The following is a 17,466-nucleotide window of genomic DNA, read 5'->3' as shown; positions in this document are numbered from 1 at the left end:
CTGTTGCATTGTTAGCAGGTCCTTTTCTGCTTTTGATCTTGATCATTTCTGCCCTGGATAGTTCTAGGAGGGTTGAGTACCAGGTTTGCCTTGGCCATTGAGGGGCAATGAGAATCATATTTGTTTCTGGAATTTTTGCTTTTTGCACCACTCTTTGCATCAGGGGTATTGGTAGAAAAGCGTAAGCAAATGTCTGACAAGTTGAGTGAAAGTGCATTTCCCTTCGATAGGTGGTGTGGAAACTTCGAGGCAAAGGACTGACTCTGCACTGTTGCAAACAGGTCTATCACTGGTGTTTTTGAACAGATAATGTACTGTTTACAGCTTCAACTCCCACTCGTAGGAGCAGGTGTTCTGTCTGCTCAGCTGGTCCACTGCAATATTGTCTACTCCTGGTAGATGTACTGTCTTGTCGGTTGATTTTGTGAATTATTGCCCATGGATTAAGATGGTTTTCCCCTGAATGTGTTTCTGGAATGCCTTGAGTGTCAAAGACAGTTTTCATTTCCAAAAAGGTGATGTTCTTTGTGGAATCCTGTTTGTTCCATTGACCATAAACTTTCAGCTGGTTAAGATGCGCTCCAAACCGTTGAGGGATGCATCCATGGTTACTGTCACAGATGGAGTTGGGAGGTCTCCCCTGTGCTATGTTTGATGCCCACCATTGTATCTCTGCTTGCACCCTTTGTGTAACAACCACTATATCCTCCCAACTTCCTATAGCTTGAGACCAGCTGTTGGTAAGCTATTCTTCGAATGGGAGCATGTGTAGGCGGGCGTGAGGGATACGTGGGATGCATGATGCCATCATGCCCATTAGTTTCATGACCTTCCTCACTGTCAGAGACTGACCCCTATGGTAGAGGGTTGTTTCTTGATAGATGGCTTGTATCCTGCTCTCTGAGGAGTATGCCCTTGCTTTAGCTGTATTTAACCTTGCACCCAGGAAGGTTTTTTCTCTTTCTGGTGTTGAAGATTTTTTGTGGTTTATTGAGAAACCCAGACTTTGTTGCGTTTGGATCATTTTTTTAACATGATTGTGACTTGTTTGTTGTGAATGTCCCCTTGTGAGCCAGTCTTCTAGATAGGGGTACACGTGGATTCTCTCTCTTCTCAGGTGTGCCGCCACTGTGGCTAGACACTTTGTGAACACCCGTGGAGCTGATTTTATTCCGAAAGGAAGTACCTTGAATTGGTAGTGTGTTCCCTTGTGCATGAATCTTGGGTACTTTCGGTGTCTTTTGTTCATGGGGATATTTAAGTAGGCGTGTTTGATGTCTACTGTTGCCAAGTAATCCCCCTTTTGAATTTGTGGGATTATTTCTTGGAGGGTACACTTTTAAAGCGTTTTGTTAGTATGAACTTGTTTATGAATCTCAAGTATATGATTGGTCTTAAGAGTTTGATCCTGTTTGGGTATTAGGAAATATGGGGAGTAAGTTTCCTGTGAAACATTCTTGTCTTGGTACATTTTCTATTGCCTCTTTTAGGATTAGTTCCTTGATCTCTGCGTTTAGCAGTGTTTGTTCTGATCTCCTCAATATCTTTGCTTTTGGTGGGTTTGCAGATGGTATCTTTGTTAGCTCAATGCAATACCCGTGTTTTACTAAATGTACTATCCAATTGTCTGTTGTGATCCATTCCCATTGTCTGTGGAAAAAATAACTTTTCTAACTCTAAGGGTACACCAAATGTATTTGCTCTCCTTTTTACAATGTCATTATAGAAAGCTATGTCATTAGGAGGTGAAGCTTTCGAAGGGTTAACTGCAAATTTCCTCTTCTGGGCTCTGGGTGTCGAGGTCGTTCCACATATCCTCAGAAGTTTCGGAGTTTTGCTTCTCTGTAGGCATGTGTCCATATTCCTCTGGTTCTGGTTCCTCGTCTCAAGGTTCAGGTGTTGGAGGGAAGTCGAAGATACCTTCTTCTCCCTCTGCGTCTTCTGCCTCTTCTGCGTCGACGTTCTCTAGGTCGTCAGCCGGTGTTTTGGGGATTCAAAAATCCTTCAATGGGGTGACTGATTCCTTTTGCTTTTGTAGGAACGTTGCCATTTCCTTCTCAAGTCTTTTCCTTTTTCTTTCGACCTCGAGGGCCCTCTCGGCGTCTGAGGCTGGAGATTTTCGTTTCTTGCCGACGACGTTAGTGTTCGGCAATGTAGTGCCCTTTTTTGCAGGTTCGGTGTCAACCCTTGGCTTTGGCGTTTTCAACAATTTTTCCTCCTCGGGTACCTTCGGTTGGGTTCCACGGGATTCCTTTAATCGCGGCTGACCCTCAATCGCCTTCTTGCTCAGCGTCGGGGCTGCCTTGTGCACCTTACGTTTGTGGCCTTGAGGTTCCGACAGATTTTTATGGTGTCTTATCTTCTCCATCTCCTTTCTCGGATCCCTCGCCTTCTTCTCGGCGTGGATTTTTTCGGAGTCTCCTTGTAGGATCTCGACGTCCGATCCCTTGTGCGTTGACTCCGCTGGTGCTCCATGTTCTTCCTCGTCGCTAGAGAAACCCAAGTCTCTCAGGGAAGTTTTCTTTGTTGTCTGCGACATTGTGGCGTAGTGGGCCTGATTTTGGTGTGTCGTCAGCGTCTTCCGTAGGAACGCTGAGCAGGCCTCACAGTCCTAGTTCTGATGATCTTCTGGCAGGTAAAGGTTGCAGACATCGTGTGGGTCCCATTGAGCATACTTGTGGTGGCACTTGGGTGTTAAACCGAAGCTCTGTTCCGGTCTCGGACTACGACGTCGATGATCAATGATATTTTTCGGAAATCTTCTGCTTTTTCGAAGTTTTTGAGAAAAAACAAAACTTTCTTCTGAGCTTTCCGTCTTGCTTCCAGACCCAATGGCGGAAAAAAGAATCTGAAGATGGTCACCGCGCACGTCGACCTCCAGGATACCGTCTTACGTCACACAGGGGACATACCTAGCACCAAATGGTGGTCGACGGCAACCAAATCAAGAAGAAAAAAAAATAGACAATTCAGGACCCAACGGGTAGATGGCGGAATGATGCACAGCATGTCAATCCAAACAAGCATTTACAATGCAATGGTCTCGGCAATATTATAGGTAGAGCTATTGGTATTGCTCATTATTTTTTTATCATTATTGTATCCCTAAATAAATGGCATTGTCATTTCTATTGGCATTAGCTTTTTTTTTTTGCATATGTGATACCTATTGCATTAGCAGAGAGAGAGTGAGGTAGTGAGATAGAGAGAGAGAGTGAGGTATTGAAATAGAGTGAGGTAGTGAGAGTGAGGTAGATAGAGAGTGAGTTAGTGAGATAGAGAGTGAGGTAGTGAAAGAGTGAGGTAGTGAGGGAGAGTGAGGTAGTGAGATAGAGAGTGAGGTAGTGAGATAGAGAGAGTGAGGTAGTGAAAGAGTGAGGTAGTGAGGGAGAGGGATGTTGTGAGGTAGTGATATATAAGCATAGAGTGATGTTGTGACTGGCCTTTCTTGTGATTGGACTCAATCCTATTTCACGTTGGATATTACATTTTACAACTAACCTATTATTCACTATGAATATATGCCAGCTACTAATTGCTCATCTTATCTTTCAAAATGACTTGAGTGTAGTATGAAGCCCACAGATTTTAATATCAGTTCATGAGTACATCTGGAGCGTAAAACGGGCGTACACTTACCCTTACTTCTCTCGGAGGGTGGATGAGACGGGCATGCACTCCTCTTCAAGGGGGTGGGTGTTAGGCAGACGTGCACTTACTCCTCTCTGAGGGGGTGAGACGGGCGCGCTCTTACTCCTCCTCTGAGGGGATGAGACGGGCGTGCACTTGATTTACTCATGCCTTCCAGATTTAGCAGGGCATGCGCAGGTTAGGGGCGTATTGTATCCTGGGCATCTTCCCCTCATTTGAATGAATGAATGAATGATTAAACACCAGAGGGAAGCTGTGCTGACTGCCGATGTGGTGTCTGCAGGGTGATAGTTTAAAAGCTTTTTTTCCCCAAAAGGATAAACTGGTACGTGAAATCCTATCCTGGCGAATCCGGTGCCAATGCTGGGTGCCTGCAAGATCGGCCCGCTATACAAACACACTTCACAAACTGAATGCCACGGACGTGGAGTCATCCACACTGCTGGGGTGGGCACAGTTGGCACGGCGTGGCATCCATCTATTTGTTTATGTGAACATTCCACCGTTATAATGGATTTCCGCAACAGCCAATTGAGTCCAAAGGGTGGGCTCGTCAGCGTCCCTTGATGGTCACCTGTAAAAGGGCAGTCACCCCTAGAGTACAACCCCAGCCCACTGGCACCCAGAACGGTGTTTCACGTGAAGATGAAACGCACCTTCCCAAATTTTTTTCTAGAATGACTATATAACACCGTCAACACAGGCTCTGGAAACCTAGCACTAACGTATAATATACAATCTATATTGAACTCCTGCATATTACATTATCCAGAAACTATACAGTGGATCGGGCCTGCGCTTGACACCCTGGGTTGTGCATCCTATATTCCAATAGGATCAAAAGAGCTTCCACCGCATGTGTGATCCGCTGCATGTGTGTGTGGCAAATACTGCAGATCACACACTGCGATACAATGCTCACGGTCTGCAGTACGGCTGTGTAGGAGTCTAGAAACCACGCGCCTCCTATATATGGAACGCTCACAAACTGAAGGACTGATGCTCTCAATGGTTTCACCGCGCGCCAGTGCCACACCAACTGTCAAAGATTTTTTTTTTTTAACTCAAATACACAAATAGCACAATATCTCGTGACAAATCTGGACCATCATAACATCACCCCAATACACAACATCTTTGCAAAAAGCCTGCAGGAAGGCTCGGTGAGCTGAGCGCTCCCTGCTGATGAATGCGGTGTTCTGAAGATCAAGAGTTCGAATCCGGGAAGGCAGACTCAGCCTTTCAACTTTAAATGTATTGAAATACAAAATAGTGACATCTTTCATTTACAGTGCTTAGAAATGGCACTAGTGCTGCTTGTAGCGCCCCATAAAGCGCTGGCTAGGGCGTCCGACCTCGAATCTGGGGAACTGGGTTCGAGTCTTGGCAATGACGCAGAACATCCTGTGATTCTGGGCAAACCACTTAATCTCCCAGAGACAAAAATGAATGTGTCCTCATGTAATGCAACTGGTGCTATGTAAAGCGCTCTGAAACCCGATTCGGGTCAAGTTCGCGCTATATAAAACTATGTACAAAAAAATATATCTGAACGTAACACAATAACAGGTAACACATCCAACCAAAAGGCAGCAGCACAAACCGGCAAGAGATGCAGTGTGTGAGGGGACATGTATACGGGAGATGAGGTTGTGTGATCTTGGGCCTTTAACGATTGTGAGCGCTTAGAATTAGACGAAATGCTTGGTTGCCGTTTGTCCAAAACTGGATATTTACAATTACAATATAGAATGGGTACCTTCATGCCCACTGACAGTTTTGTGACTGAGAACTCTGGCGTCAGGCCCTGTGTTTTTGAAACAGTAACGGTCTGTGTTTAAAATGGACAGCATTTCAATAGGTGCGCCAATTTAAAGCACTACTGTGGGTACATCCAATAATGCCCAGGTGTAACAAATGAATACAAAAAGAAAAAAAATGTGAGTGAAGGAGATACAGAGAGTTCTTCTCAATTCACCACCAGCACTGCCGTAGTGACCAAAGCAGAGAAGATGGAGGCGTAAGCCGCGGGCAGCTGCAAAAACATAAAAACACGCTACTATTGCGTGTCGGATTACAAGGTTATTTTTTTTATACGTGAAAAATGCACTCTTTCATTTACTTGAAGTGCCAGCTAAGAAGTATGGATTACATGAAATGGAGAGTCATGGTTGATCAATTAAACACACATTTGTCAACGTTACTCATTTAAAAAAGCTCCCCTTTGGAATGAGGTTTGAGGTATTTAATCCTTAAGAAAACATTTTACTGTCAGTTTCCAAAAGTAAGGAATAAAATCCTCCCCTTTCAAAACCTTATCTGCAGCCTCGCACAGAGGCCTTTAATTCTAGTTTTTAGCTTGGCACAGCATGCGGCGGGAAGGGTGCTAGAAAGCAAGGACTGGAGGCGCTGGACACGGGCCTGCGCACCCTCTCCCCGTGAGTGCATTCTTCCGGGGTTGACGTGGGGTCTCCCATAGAGTGTTTTTCTAACGTGCGCCCGAGGGTTTCTTGGCACAGTATAACAGATGTTTATTACACCTCAAACGTATTAATTTGATCAGCCTCAGGAGGATGAAAGCCCGACCGGCCCTGCTGTGACAATGGGGTCACACACAGTCCCAGTGTCCGCTGAGCCCATCAGCCCGTTCGGCTGGGGAGGCTTCGCCGGATACATGCAAACAATATATATATATATATATATATATATATATATATATATTTTCTACTTTATCTCGCTTTGCTCAAGTGGTGGTGAAATAAATGGGGTGCCGAGTAGAAAGCTGCGGCGCTTGGCTTTACGACCCATCCTTGGGAGGGCCTTGGGGGTGAAGAGAGCCTTTTGCATTACCTTTCCTTGGAAGGGGGGGGAGGGGGGGAAGGGGGGGGGGGGTATGCCTCGGCTTGTGGGCGCACACCTCCCCCATCTGTCATCCTGCCTCCCAGAGCCTCAGCAGCCAGGCCTCTTCACGGGACTTCAAGCTAATCCCGCGGCTCCTGCCTGTGACAGGTCATTGTTAAACACCCCTTCCCATTTCCACCCCCTCCCCATTGTCATGAAGGTGTGACTGCAAGGAAGCCCTACCCCTCTCAACGCTGCCAGCAGCAGCTCTTGGGAGCCATGTATGCTGTTTTCTGAGGTTTGGAAGAGTTGCCAACTTGACACCATGCCTTGAGACATCGGCTTTCATGTCATAAATCAGTGCATTCTGGGACTTGTAGTATTCCGTTACTTCACTAAAAGCAGCTGGTGAAAGTGATCTGTTAACAGTGATTTGTGAAACGAGAGCACACGACTGACTTTGGTTGCACATCCTGCATGAGCCTTTGCTAAGTTTCTGGGGCTTGCAAGTGTGTTATGCGGGTACTCAAACACACATGGCAAGTACGGATCGCTTGTGACCTTCCGTGTCTAGTGTGTGTAATGGCGGGGGTGTCCCTGGCTCTCATAAGAGCTCACTTTATCAGATCGCAGACGACACACATCCAGTTCGTCACACAATATTACGAATGGGACCGGGTCGCCACCTTACCACATGGCTGTACAAGTCGATTAGGGAACTGACACCCCCACCACTAGTACCCCTGCGGTCCCTCTGGGAGGAGGAAGCGGGACGATCATTTCATGATAGCAAGTGGGAAAGAGCGATAGAATTCCCCAAAAAAGTATCCAGGAACGCCCGTTTTAAGAATATACAGTTTCACATAGGGCCTACCTAACACCAGCGCGCCTACAGCGCTTCTACCCCAATACGACCTTCCTCTGTCCTCGTTGTCAAGCGCGGGATGCAGACTTTTCCCATATGTTTTGGACCTGCCCGGGCATTCAGGACTATTGGTCATTTATCCACTCGACACTTCGAGATCTCACCGGACTGGCCCACTTGACCACTTGGGAGGGTTGCGCGTTGGGCATACTCGGGCGAAGGAAACGTCACAAAATACCAATGCGCTTTGTTTCCCTAGCCCACCTGCTGGCCAAACGCTGTATAGCTATGCACTGGCGCTCCCAGTCGGGCCCTCGGATTGCGGCGTGGGTGGGGGCGGTGCTTAAGTGGGCTGCAGCTGAGGAGGACGCAGTGCGTGAGGAAGAAGCTAAAGGTATCCGCAAAGTCCCAATTTCTCTAAAATGGGCGCTTCCATTACACCAATTCAAACAGTCCCAGACCCCGGAGGACCCGGTCACCGACACAACTACCCCTGACACCACACAGCTACCTGCTGTACATGCTCCCAGGGCAGGGGATCCCCCCCCCCCCCCCCCGATAACCCACGCCACCCTTAGACCCGCTAGGCTTACCCCCGCTGGCCGGACATACTGAACGGTCCCCTACACCAGCCCGCGCACCCATCCCCTCCTAAGCGAGATGCAGCTGTACCGTCGAGTAGGTATCCGCGGACTCACAGCATTTGCCTGGCCCAACCACTAAGAACCCCATGGGACCTCCTAGTTCGGTTCTTCCCCCCAGTTTTTCTTTCTGGCGAACACCTGCTACAACACATGCCGCATCTACGCGGAATAAGACGCAAATGTACTCTCTATATTGATGTTGGTCAATTCTGTTGCACATGTGCCACAGTTACTGGTATGGAATGTAACGTCTTTATGATTATAACAACAAATGCCAATAAAAAGAATTTACAAAAAAAAAAAAAAGTTGAATTTTGTTTAACTATTACAAAAAAAAGTACTTTTCAAAAGTTACCTTCTGCCTGCCCAACAACTCTGGAGGCCATTCTGTAAATATCCAGCAGTCACTAGGGCGCCTGATGGCTCCTCTGTTGTGAGAGGTGAACTGCTCCCAGGACAGAGTTAATGGGCCTTGGGTGTGCGGTGGAGGTGTCCTCCCCTTGACAGGATGGCCTGGGGGCTGAGCCGAGACCCTTTGTGTACTTGAAAATTGCCTTCCCTGTCCACTAAAAAGGTTTTGTTAATGTACATGTGTGTGTCTAAATTCTTTTTGATGGTTTCTGTTGTTCTGCCCTAAGCTCATGTTTTTAGGTTTACACGGAAGCGTTGGAGAGATTGATTTACTCGTTCCCCCCTGGTTTCTTTCTGCTTACGATTGGAGGACTGTCGTATGCATCATGTATTATCCAGGTCCTTAGAGCTAATTTTGGGTCACCCCATTGTTTTGTAATAGTTACCCTGTCACAGGCAGCTATTGCTCACCCCTGGGCCTGCCACACCTTTCATCCTCTTAGTCAGCCAAGCACCAACCCTACTGGGAGTGAGAGCTATCTCAAAACTGGTTTAGAGTGACCACCGGAGTGGCGCTGTGAGCATTCTCTTTGCCATTACAGTATCACAGCCAGTTTTACAGGTCTGCTGGGTTAACATATAATATTTTGGCACACGTCAAAGGAGGGAAACAAATAACAAAACATTTTGTGCGTATCTGCTGTCTGGTTGCTGAAAGCTCAGCTTTCAAGTTAACAGACTTCTGCCTTTTTAGGAGACTCTGCAGCTTTTCCAGACCTTCCCAATCCATTACTTTTCATGTCACATAGTGTTTGGTGTCATTCCCCTCTTCTGCTTTTTTATTATCTAAAGATCTCAGCTTGGTTGGAGGGTACGTCCCAACAAAGCTGTGCTACTTCACTACCCCAACTCATCCTCACTCTTGAAGAATTCCACTATCAGATTCCAGATGCCTGGTTTTCTTCAATCCTCTTAACTCCTCATCGAGCAAGGTGTTATTTTTCTTTCCTTACACTTTTGGCTTTTTCCTCCTGAGAAGTTGGCTGCTTCTCGAGGCACTTGACTCCAACATATTCCAGAATGGATCAACAGCGAAGGTGTTCTGGTTACAACTGTCTTAAGAGATTCTCAATGTCAAAAACCTGGAAAGCCTCCTGTGATGTCAATGCCATTGGTGTTGAACTAGCCTTCCAATGAACATGTTTGGGACGTTGCCCTGGAACGTGACAGCGTTACGTTAGACGTCAATCTTGAATGACAGGGAGTGGTGTTGGTTCTGATCTTTCCCTCTCAATCTCCACTCCTTGGATATCCCTCAGTAGAAGTCTTTAAGGGCGCGGCTGCTTTTCAGATGCTGATTTTAAATAGGATTGCTCCATCCTTTTCTTTTTCTCTCTACATTAACTTTAATGTCCAGGAGTGTAAAAAAGAACTGGTTATGAGAGCTGTCAATAGAGTGCGCATCAGGTGTGAAGGAAGTTCCTGGAACTTTAAAACAAGAACAGTTTCACAGCTTTCACTGTAAGAGGCTGCACTTGTTTTTTGTTCATTTGGCACCCCACATTTTGCAATACAGTCTGGGCATTGGTTCTCTAGAATGTGTCAGTCTACACGCAAGAAAAAATATTTCTTTTGATGTACTTCGAACAGGTGTTGCTCATCCCATGAGCATGAGGCCAATTGCACCTTATGATGATTTTATATAGACATATATATAAAAAAGTGTTTCAAGGCCCACGCATTCAGCAGGAATTATTCGAACATTAATTACTTCAAATAAAACCCTACAATACGCAACTCATTTTTGGTATTGTTTTTGAAGGATCAGTGTATTATGGTCAAAAAGAAGGTAACAGAAAAGAACTGAGCATGCATCCTTAACAGAGCTGCTGCCGTATACACACAGAATATACGCAATGATGCATTAACTTTAAGTATAAAGTTCGAGCAATTTTGTCCTTTACATAGTTACACCTAATATTTCAGTGCTATGATAGTCCTTGGAAAGAAGGAATTTGGAGCTAGTGCTGCTGACATTATGTTGTGCAATTCACACACAGATTTTTGGAGCAAGCCCTTATAATTCAATAAGCTACATCATCACCATTATGTTAATCAAATTTTGCCTCTGAACTATCAGCTAGCAAAGCCCATTAAGCAAAAGAGAGAAGTCTCAATACTGCAAAGAAGCCAGTCGAGAAAACCAAGATTTTATTTTGTAAATAATTAATCATAATTAAGTCTTTAGCTCAATTGTTCAAATGTATGTCCTTCCAATAGCTTCTCCTGGGTACAAATATGCATTAGGACAAGAATAATGCAATGTCACAAAGATGTATGGAATTTGCAGGTCTGAGCCTTAAAAGTTTCTGGCTAAGTTGTTATTAAGTAATTTGCTGGATGTCAGTGGAAAATGTTTCAAATAGTAACAGCTGCACAAAGATGTCAGAAGCATACCATTTTCAAAGAACAAATGGGCCTGGGCCTGTTTGGAAAGTAACAGTCTACAACAGATGCCAAAAGAGTCCAGAAACATCTGGAAATACACACCTATGTTTTTAGCAAAGCATTATTGGCCTTATCACAAAACTTTAAGTAGTTTTCGGTCTGTGCCCATGTAAGTAAGTAAACTTATTACAATGTAAAAACAGGTAAAGTTTACTACTTAGAGATGAACTGCTACATTATATACTCACGTGGACAGTTGCTTACGGTGTACCACTCCATACACTGTCCAAAAGGAAAGGATGCCACATAAGCATTTGAGTCGACACACTGTTTCATATTACTGCACCACATACACTCTGAACTGCCGCTTGTGCACTCTCCACAAGCCGTCCTTGAGGCACATGGGGTTCGGCACTGCTTCGCACTGTGATTTGCTGCAAAGAATAAAAACAAACATTTACTTGTCAGCCAAGCGCAAATATTTAAGGCTAAATAACATTGATGAATTTTTATTTTTCAGATCATAAAGTAAAACCCACTGAACACTTTCAGACTCATTGGGGTAACCACTCTATAAATATGTAGAAAAAGTTATCACATAAAATGGTTGGGAACAAATGACCAGCCCCATCTTATGACCTTTGCAGAATGGTCATTTAACAGCACAAGGCAGAGCTATCTGATCATTTTACGCCCCTTAACCCCTTCAGTGCCCATGACGAGATAGTCTCGTCATGGAGCGCGGTTGCGCTGTGCCCATGACGAGACTATCTCGTCATGAACCCCGCCCGCTAATGAAACGCCCAGCACAGGGCGTGGAAAGGGCGGGGCACTGAAGAGGTTAATGGGCCCTTTGGATTTAAAAGTGACTCAGTTCAGTTCGTTCAGTATCTTTATTTTGTTGCTTTTTGAATCTTAAAAGAAAACAAGAGATGAAAACTCATTCAAAACAAGACATAAAGGCCAATAAAAACGAGATGACAGTGTTAAAATTAAACACTCCTAGTCTTTCCATAAGTTACTTAGTACCATGATGGCTCTTAAAAAGCAGGTTATACGCTAAAGATTTTAAATTAATCAGGTAACATCTGGAGATATACAAGTGTAGGGCGTACCTTGGAAAAATCCTTGTCCTATAACAATGAAAAAATAAAAAATCTTCTGGGTTCATCATAACATTTGCAGAACATCACAAAGTGTAAATTGTCCTGCTGGGACACTATGTTGCAGCCGCAGGACACCATAGACTCCTGGTTAAAACAACCCTTGGCAAGCAGATATCGATCTCTACTGAGACCAAGAACGGAGGCTGAAATATCGGTCTGATAGCCCAAATGTCCGGGACTCTGATCTGGAAAAATGTCCCCAGAATGCACCGTATCCAGGGTGGCTCAGATAAAAGAGCCTCTGAGAAGGAGTGAATATGCTACTTACCAGTATGCATCTGTTCTTGGCATGTAGGGCTGCTGACATTCATATCTGTGCATAGATCGCCGCCTAGTGTTGGGTCCGGATGATTGCACATTGTTGTCCTGGAAGAGTCTTCGAAGTATCACGAGATAGGTGACTCCTCCCCTGGACCACAGTGCGCATGGGCATCTTCTCCATCCTCAGATTGTTTTTCGCCATTGTGGCAGAGATGGAGTAGATACAGTAAGTGATGACCATGCTATATAGTAATACTGAGTGCTGCAGCCGCTACAGGCGCCGGGGAGGAGGGTGGGCGATATGAATGTCAGCAGCCCTACATGCCAAGAACAGATGCATACTGGTAAGTAGCATATTCAGTTCGAGGCATGTGGGCTGCTGAATTCATATCTGTGCATAGAATACATAGCAGTTCCTCCATTAGCGGCGGCTACCCGTGCCAGCTGCAGCAGTCTGAAAAAAAATTTTGAGAACAGCCTGTCTTACAGCTGCTTGCTGTTTTGAGTGTACATCTACACAGTAGTGTTTGGTAAATGTAAGTATAGTGGACCATGTGGCTGCTCTACATATTTGGAATGTTTCCTAGGAAAGCCATGGACGCCCCTAACTTTCGTGTTGAGTGGGCTCGTGGGGGAATCGTTAATGTGCGTTTAGCTTTTTGATAGCAAATTTGAATACATTTAACGATCCATCTGGCTATCCCTGCTTTGGAAATGGCGTTGCCCTTGTGTTGTGGAGAAAAGGCAACGAAAAGTTGTTTTGTTTTCCTAAAGTCCTTAGTTCTGTCTATATAGTACATGAGGGCCCTCTTTACATCTAGTGTATGGAGCATTCTCTCTGCGACATTATGTGGATTTGGAAAGAAAACAGGCAGTTCGATAGTTTGATTCATGTGGAACTGCGATATCACTTTGGGCATGAATTTGGGGTTGGTACATAGTACAACCCTGTTTGCGTGAACCTGTATGAATGGCTCTTGAATGGTTAGTGCCTGGAGCTCACTAACTCTTCTTAACGAAGTGATTGCCACTAAGAAAGCTACTTTCCAGGTGAGGAATGGACTCTCACATGAATGGAGAGGTTCAAAGGGTGGACCCATTAATCTGGTGAGGACTAAATTGAGGTTCCACACCGGTGTCAGTGGGTGTCTTGGGGGAATTACTTGTTTGAGTCCCTCCAAGAAGGCTTTGATAACAGGCACTCTGAATAAAGAGAGGTGCTGCCTGTTTTGGAGATAGGCTGCTATTGCGGTTAAATGGATACGTATTGAGTTGTATGCCAGATTGCATCGGTATAAGTGTAAGAGGTAACAGATGATGTTTTGAATGGATGCGTCCAGCGGGTTAATGTCATTGTTGTTGCAGTAAATGACAAACCTTTTCCATTTAGCCGCATAGCAAGCTCTGGTAGTGGGTCTCCTGGCCTCCTTGATGATATCCATACAGTCAGGTGGCAGGTTTAGGTAGCCAAACTCTAAGACTTCAGGAGCCAGATTGCCAGGTTCAGCTGTTGCGGATCTGGGTGCTGAATCTCGCCATGGTTCTGCGTTAAAAGTGCGGGTTTGATCCGCAGCCTTTGATGCGGCACCACGGAAAGTTCTAGAAAGGTGGTGTACCATGGTTGGCGCGCCCATGTGGGAGCAACTAGGATGAGTGTCAGTGAGTGTTGTCGCAGTTGCGGGCCACTAGAGGTATTAATGGCGCTGGGGGAAAAGCGTACGCAAATCTGCCGGACCAGTTCATCCATGTCGCATTGCCCTGTGACTGTGGATGTGGGAACCTGGCGGCAAAGCTTTGGCATTTTGCGTTTTCGTTTGTGGCAAATAGGTCTATCTCTGGATGACCCCACTGTTGGAAGTACGGTTGGAGAACTGACGGATGTAGTTCCCACTCGTGCATCTGGTGGCTGTGTCTGCTGAGCAGATCCGCCATCTGGTTGTCCTTGCCGGGGAGGTGTTCCGCCATGAGGAATATGTTCCTCTGAATGGCCCACTTCCACATGCTCTGAGCCAGATGAGACAACTGTGGAGAGTGTGTTCCTCCCTGCTTTTGTATGTAGTACATGGCAGTCATGTTGTCCGTCCGGATCAACACGACTTTGTTGCACAAGTGTACTTTGAATGCCTTCATGGCTAGGAAGATTGCCATCAGTTCCAGAACGTTGATGTGCATCTTCTTTTGTTGCGTTGTCCATAGTCCCTGCACTGTGTAAGTGAGTACATGAGCTCCTCAACCCTGGAGAGAGGCGTCCGCTGTCAGTATAATTTGTGGAACAGGCTCTTGGAACGGTCGGCCCTTGAAAAGGTTTTGTGGATTCCACCAATGCAGAGAGTTGTATGCCCGACCGCTCACCAACACTAGGTCTTTTAATTGGCCGTGAGCCTGATTCCATTGACGTGCCAAGCACTCCTGAAGCGGGCGCATATGTAGTCTCGCATGCGGGACTATGAAAATGCAGGAGGCCATCATGCCTATCAACTGCATGAACACTCGCGCAGGAAGGGAGTGTTGAGGTTTGAACTTTGAGATCAGCAGTTGCATGCTGTTGATCCTCACTAAATTTGGCTGAGCTGTGGCTGCCAGAGTGTTTATGGTCGCGCCCAGGTACTGTCGCACGTGTGCGGGTTGGAGATGTGATTTTGGGTAATTTAGTGAGAATCCCAGACTGTGAAGAAGGTGAATGGTGAGGGACATGTGGCTGGCACATTGCTGGGCTGACTTTGCCTGAACAAGCCAGTCGTCCAGGTAAGGGAAGACGTGAATGTGTTGTCTCCATAGATGTGCCGCCACTGTTGCTAGGCACTTGGTAAAGACCCGGGGTGCTGTTGTTACTCCGAAGGGGAGAACTTTGAACTGATAGTGATGGTTTTGAATAGTGAACCTGAGATATTTCCTGTGTGAAGGGTGTATGGGTATGTGGAAATACGCATCTTTTAGGTCTAGTGTGGCTAGGAAGTCTCCCTGGCTGAGCAGCGGGAGAACCTGCTGTAGGGTGAGCATATGGAAATGCTCTGAGAGAATTTATTGGTTGAGGGGTCTCAGGTCTAGTATAGGTCTGAGCGACCCGTCCTTTTTTGGGATTAAGAAGTACAGAGAGTACACCCCTGTCCCCTGCTGGTTGACGGGCACGACCTCTATTGCACCTTTTTGTAGCATACTTAGCACTTCCTGCTGCAATAATGCCAAGTGCTCTACGGACATAGGACGGTGCTTTGGCGGTATGTTGGGTGGAGTGGACGTTAATTCGAGACAGTAACCGTGTTGGATAATGTCCCTGACCCACCTGTCTGTGGTGATGGTCTTCACGCTGACCGGAACTGTTGGAGTCTCCCCCCGACAGGTGTTATGTGGTCGGGGGGCAGGGAGAGGGCGTCACGGTTTGTTTTTGGGGGAGGACCTGGTGTTGCCGTAACCACGTCCTCTGCCCTTGGTGCTGGAGCCACGATATCCAACTCTGTTGGTTTTATTGTAGGTACTTTGTGTGCCCCCTTTAGTGTACTGCTGCTGTGACCCCTGACCTCTAGCTGCTCCTCTATTCCCGGGGCGACGAAAGGAGCCACTACGAAACTGCTGCGTCTGCAGAGCACCCATTGATTTCGCAGTGTCAGTGTCTTTTTTAATTTTGAGGGTAGTGTCAACTTCAGGGCCAAATAAATAGTCTGGGTTGACCGGTTGATTCAGGATATTGTTCTGAATCTCTGGCTTGAAGCCTGAGATTCTCAACCATGCATGCCGTCTTAACATGACGCTTGTGTTGATTGCCCTCGCCGCTGTGTCGGCTGCATTCAGTGCGCACTTGATGGATGTGTTGGTAAGGAGTTGTCCCTCTCTAATGAGGATCTCCGCTGCCTCTTTATATTCATCTGGCAAATGTTGGAGTAGGGATTCGAGTGTGTCGTAGTGGGACCTATCATAACGGGCCAGGAGTGCCTGTGTGTTTGCAATGCGCCAGATGTTCGCTGCTTGCGCTGCAATCCGTTTGCCTGATGTCTCCAGCACTTTGGACTCCTTGTCTGGGGGAGGAGCATCACCTCTTGTTTGTGAGTGGGCTCTTTTGCGAGCATTAGCAACCACCATGGAGTCCAAAGGTAACTGACCCCTAATGTACATAGGGTCTCCGGGTGCAGGCTTGTACTTTTTTTCAATCCTGGGGTTTAGCACCCGTGCCCTGGTTGTATCCTTAAAAATGTCTTTGGCAGGTTTGAGGAGCCCTTTTAACATGGGCAGAGTCTTGACAGTTCTTTCGGAAGAGGCGAAAGTGTCCACCAAGAAGTCTTCTTCGACAGTGTCAGAATGGAGTTCCACTCCATGATTGGCAGCAGCCCGTTCAATGAGGGCATTAAAGACAGCAGTGTCCTCTGTGGGAGATGTCTTTATGTTATAAAGCTGCGTATCATGGGTATCTGGTGCGGTACCCTGGTCTGTGGGGTCATCCCATGCCTGATCTGGGTCTTGCAGGTGATCATCAGGATCGATATCCCCAGGGTAGGTGGTATCATCCCCTACATAGTCCTCTACTGCGTCTGCCTCTGAAGGCGTCGGAGAAAAGGACGGTGGATCCTGATGGAAGGGTTGAAAGTGTTCATGAAGCACTGGCTCTGACCCTGCCGGCAACTTGTGTTTGAGAGGAATTTTATAGGAGTCAAATCCCCTCTCTGGCGTGATTTTCCTCTTGCGAAGCATCAACCTGCCAGTGTTGGCGTCGATAAATTGTGGCTGTGAAGGCTCGAGATCTGTTTGTCCAGTGGCTGGGGACTGTGTCTGGCAGACACGTGTCCGAATCTCGAACAGTTTCGGCGCCGTGGGCGGCGGCAACCCAAACGTGATGTTGGTCGGCGCCGAGGGTGCTTTGGAAGCCTTGTGCGTGTCGGGACCCGACGTAGAGTGGAGGGCTGCCCGTTCTCTGATGTGTTGCAACGATGCCGAGACCTGTTGCACGGTGAACGCAGATAGCTCTTTGGAACCGATCGGCACCTTGGAGGTAGGCGTCGAAGCGGCCCCCGACTTCTTTGCAGTCAAGGGGTCATCGATCCGAAGGGCGGTATCGACGCTCGTTTGAGTCGATGACTTGGCAGGCGCCGCCGTCTTAGACGTCGACGTTATGTTATGTTATGTTAAATAAATTTATAAGGGCGCAACTAACACCATTAGGTTTCTTGGCGCCAAAGTAAAGAGAGCAGAAGATAGCGCAAAGGCCGTTTATTGATAAGATTCTGTGAAAAGAAAAGTTTTAAGGGCA

General features: G+C 46.5%; 1 protein-coding gene across 3 annotated transcripts in view; it reads right to left on the bottom strand.

Annotated features, from left to right (window-relative positions):
• Nucleotides 1-17,466, bottom strand: part of ATRN (attractin) — a 900,609-nt gene that overhangs the window by 555,487 nt on the left and 327,656 nt on the right. For all 3 annotated transcript variants that reach the window (XM_085642692.1, XM_085642691.1, XM_085642693.1), the window contains exon 17: nucleotides 11,049-11,234. In XM_085642692.1, the coding sequence (XP_085498818.1) occupies nucleotides 11,049-11,234 (186 nt within the window). The remainder of the gene's footprint in view (nucleotides 1-11,048; nucleotides 11,235-17,466) is intronic.

This window comes from Triturus cristatus, chromosome 2_2 (genome assembly GCF_964204655.1).
Source record: "Triturus cristatus chromosome 2_2, aTriCri1.1, whole genome shotgun sequence".
Classification (NCBI taxonomy): Eukaryota; Metazoa; Chordata; class Amphibia; order Caudata; family Salamandridae; genus Triturus; species Triturus cristatus.
The sequence above is the reverse complement of the archived record's forward strand: the minus strand, read 5'-3'. Positions and strand labels throughout refer to the sequence as shown.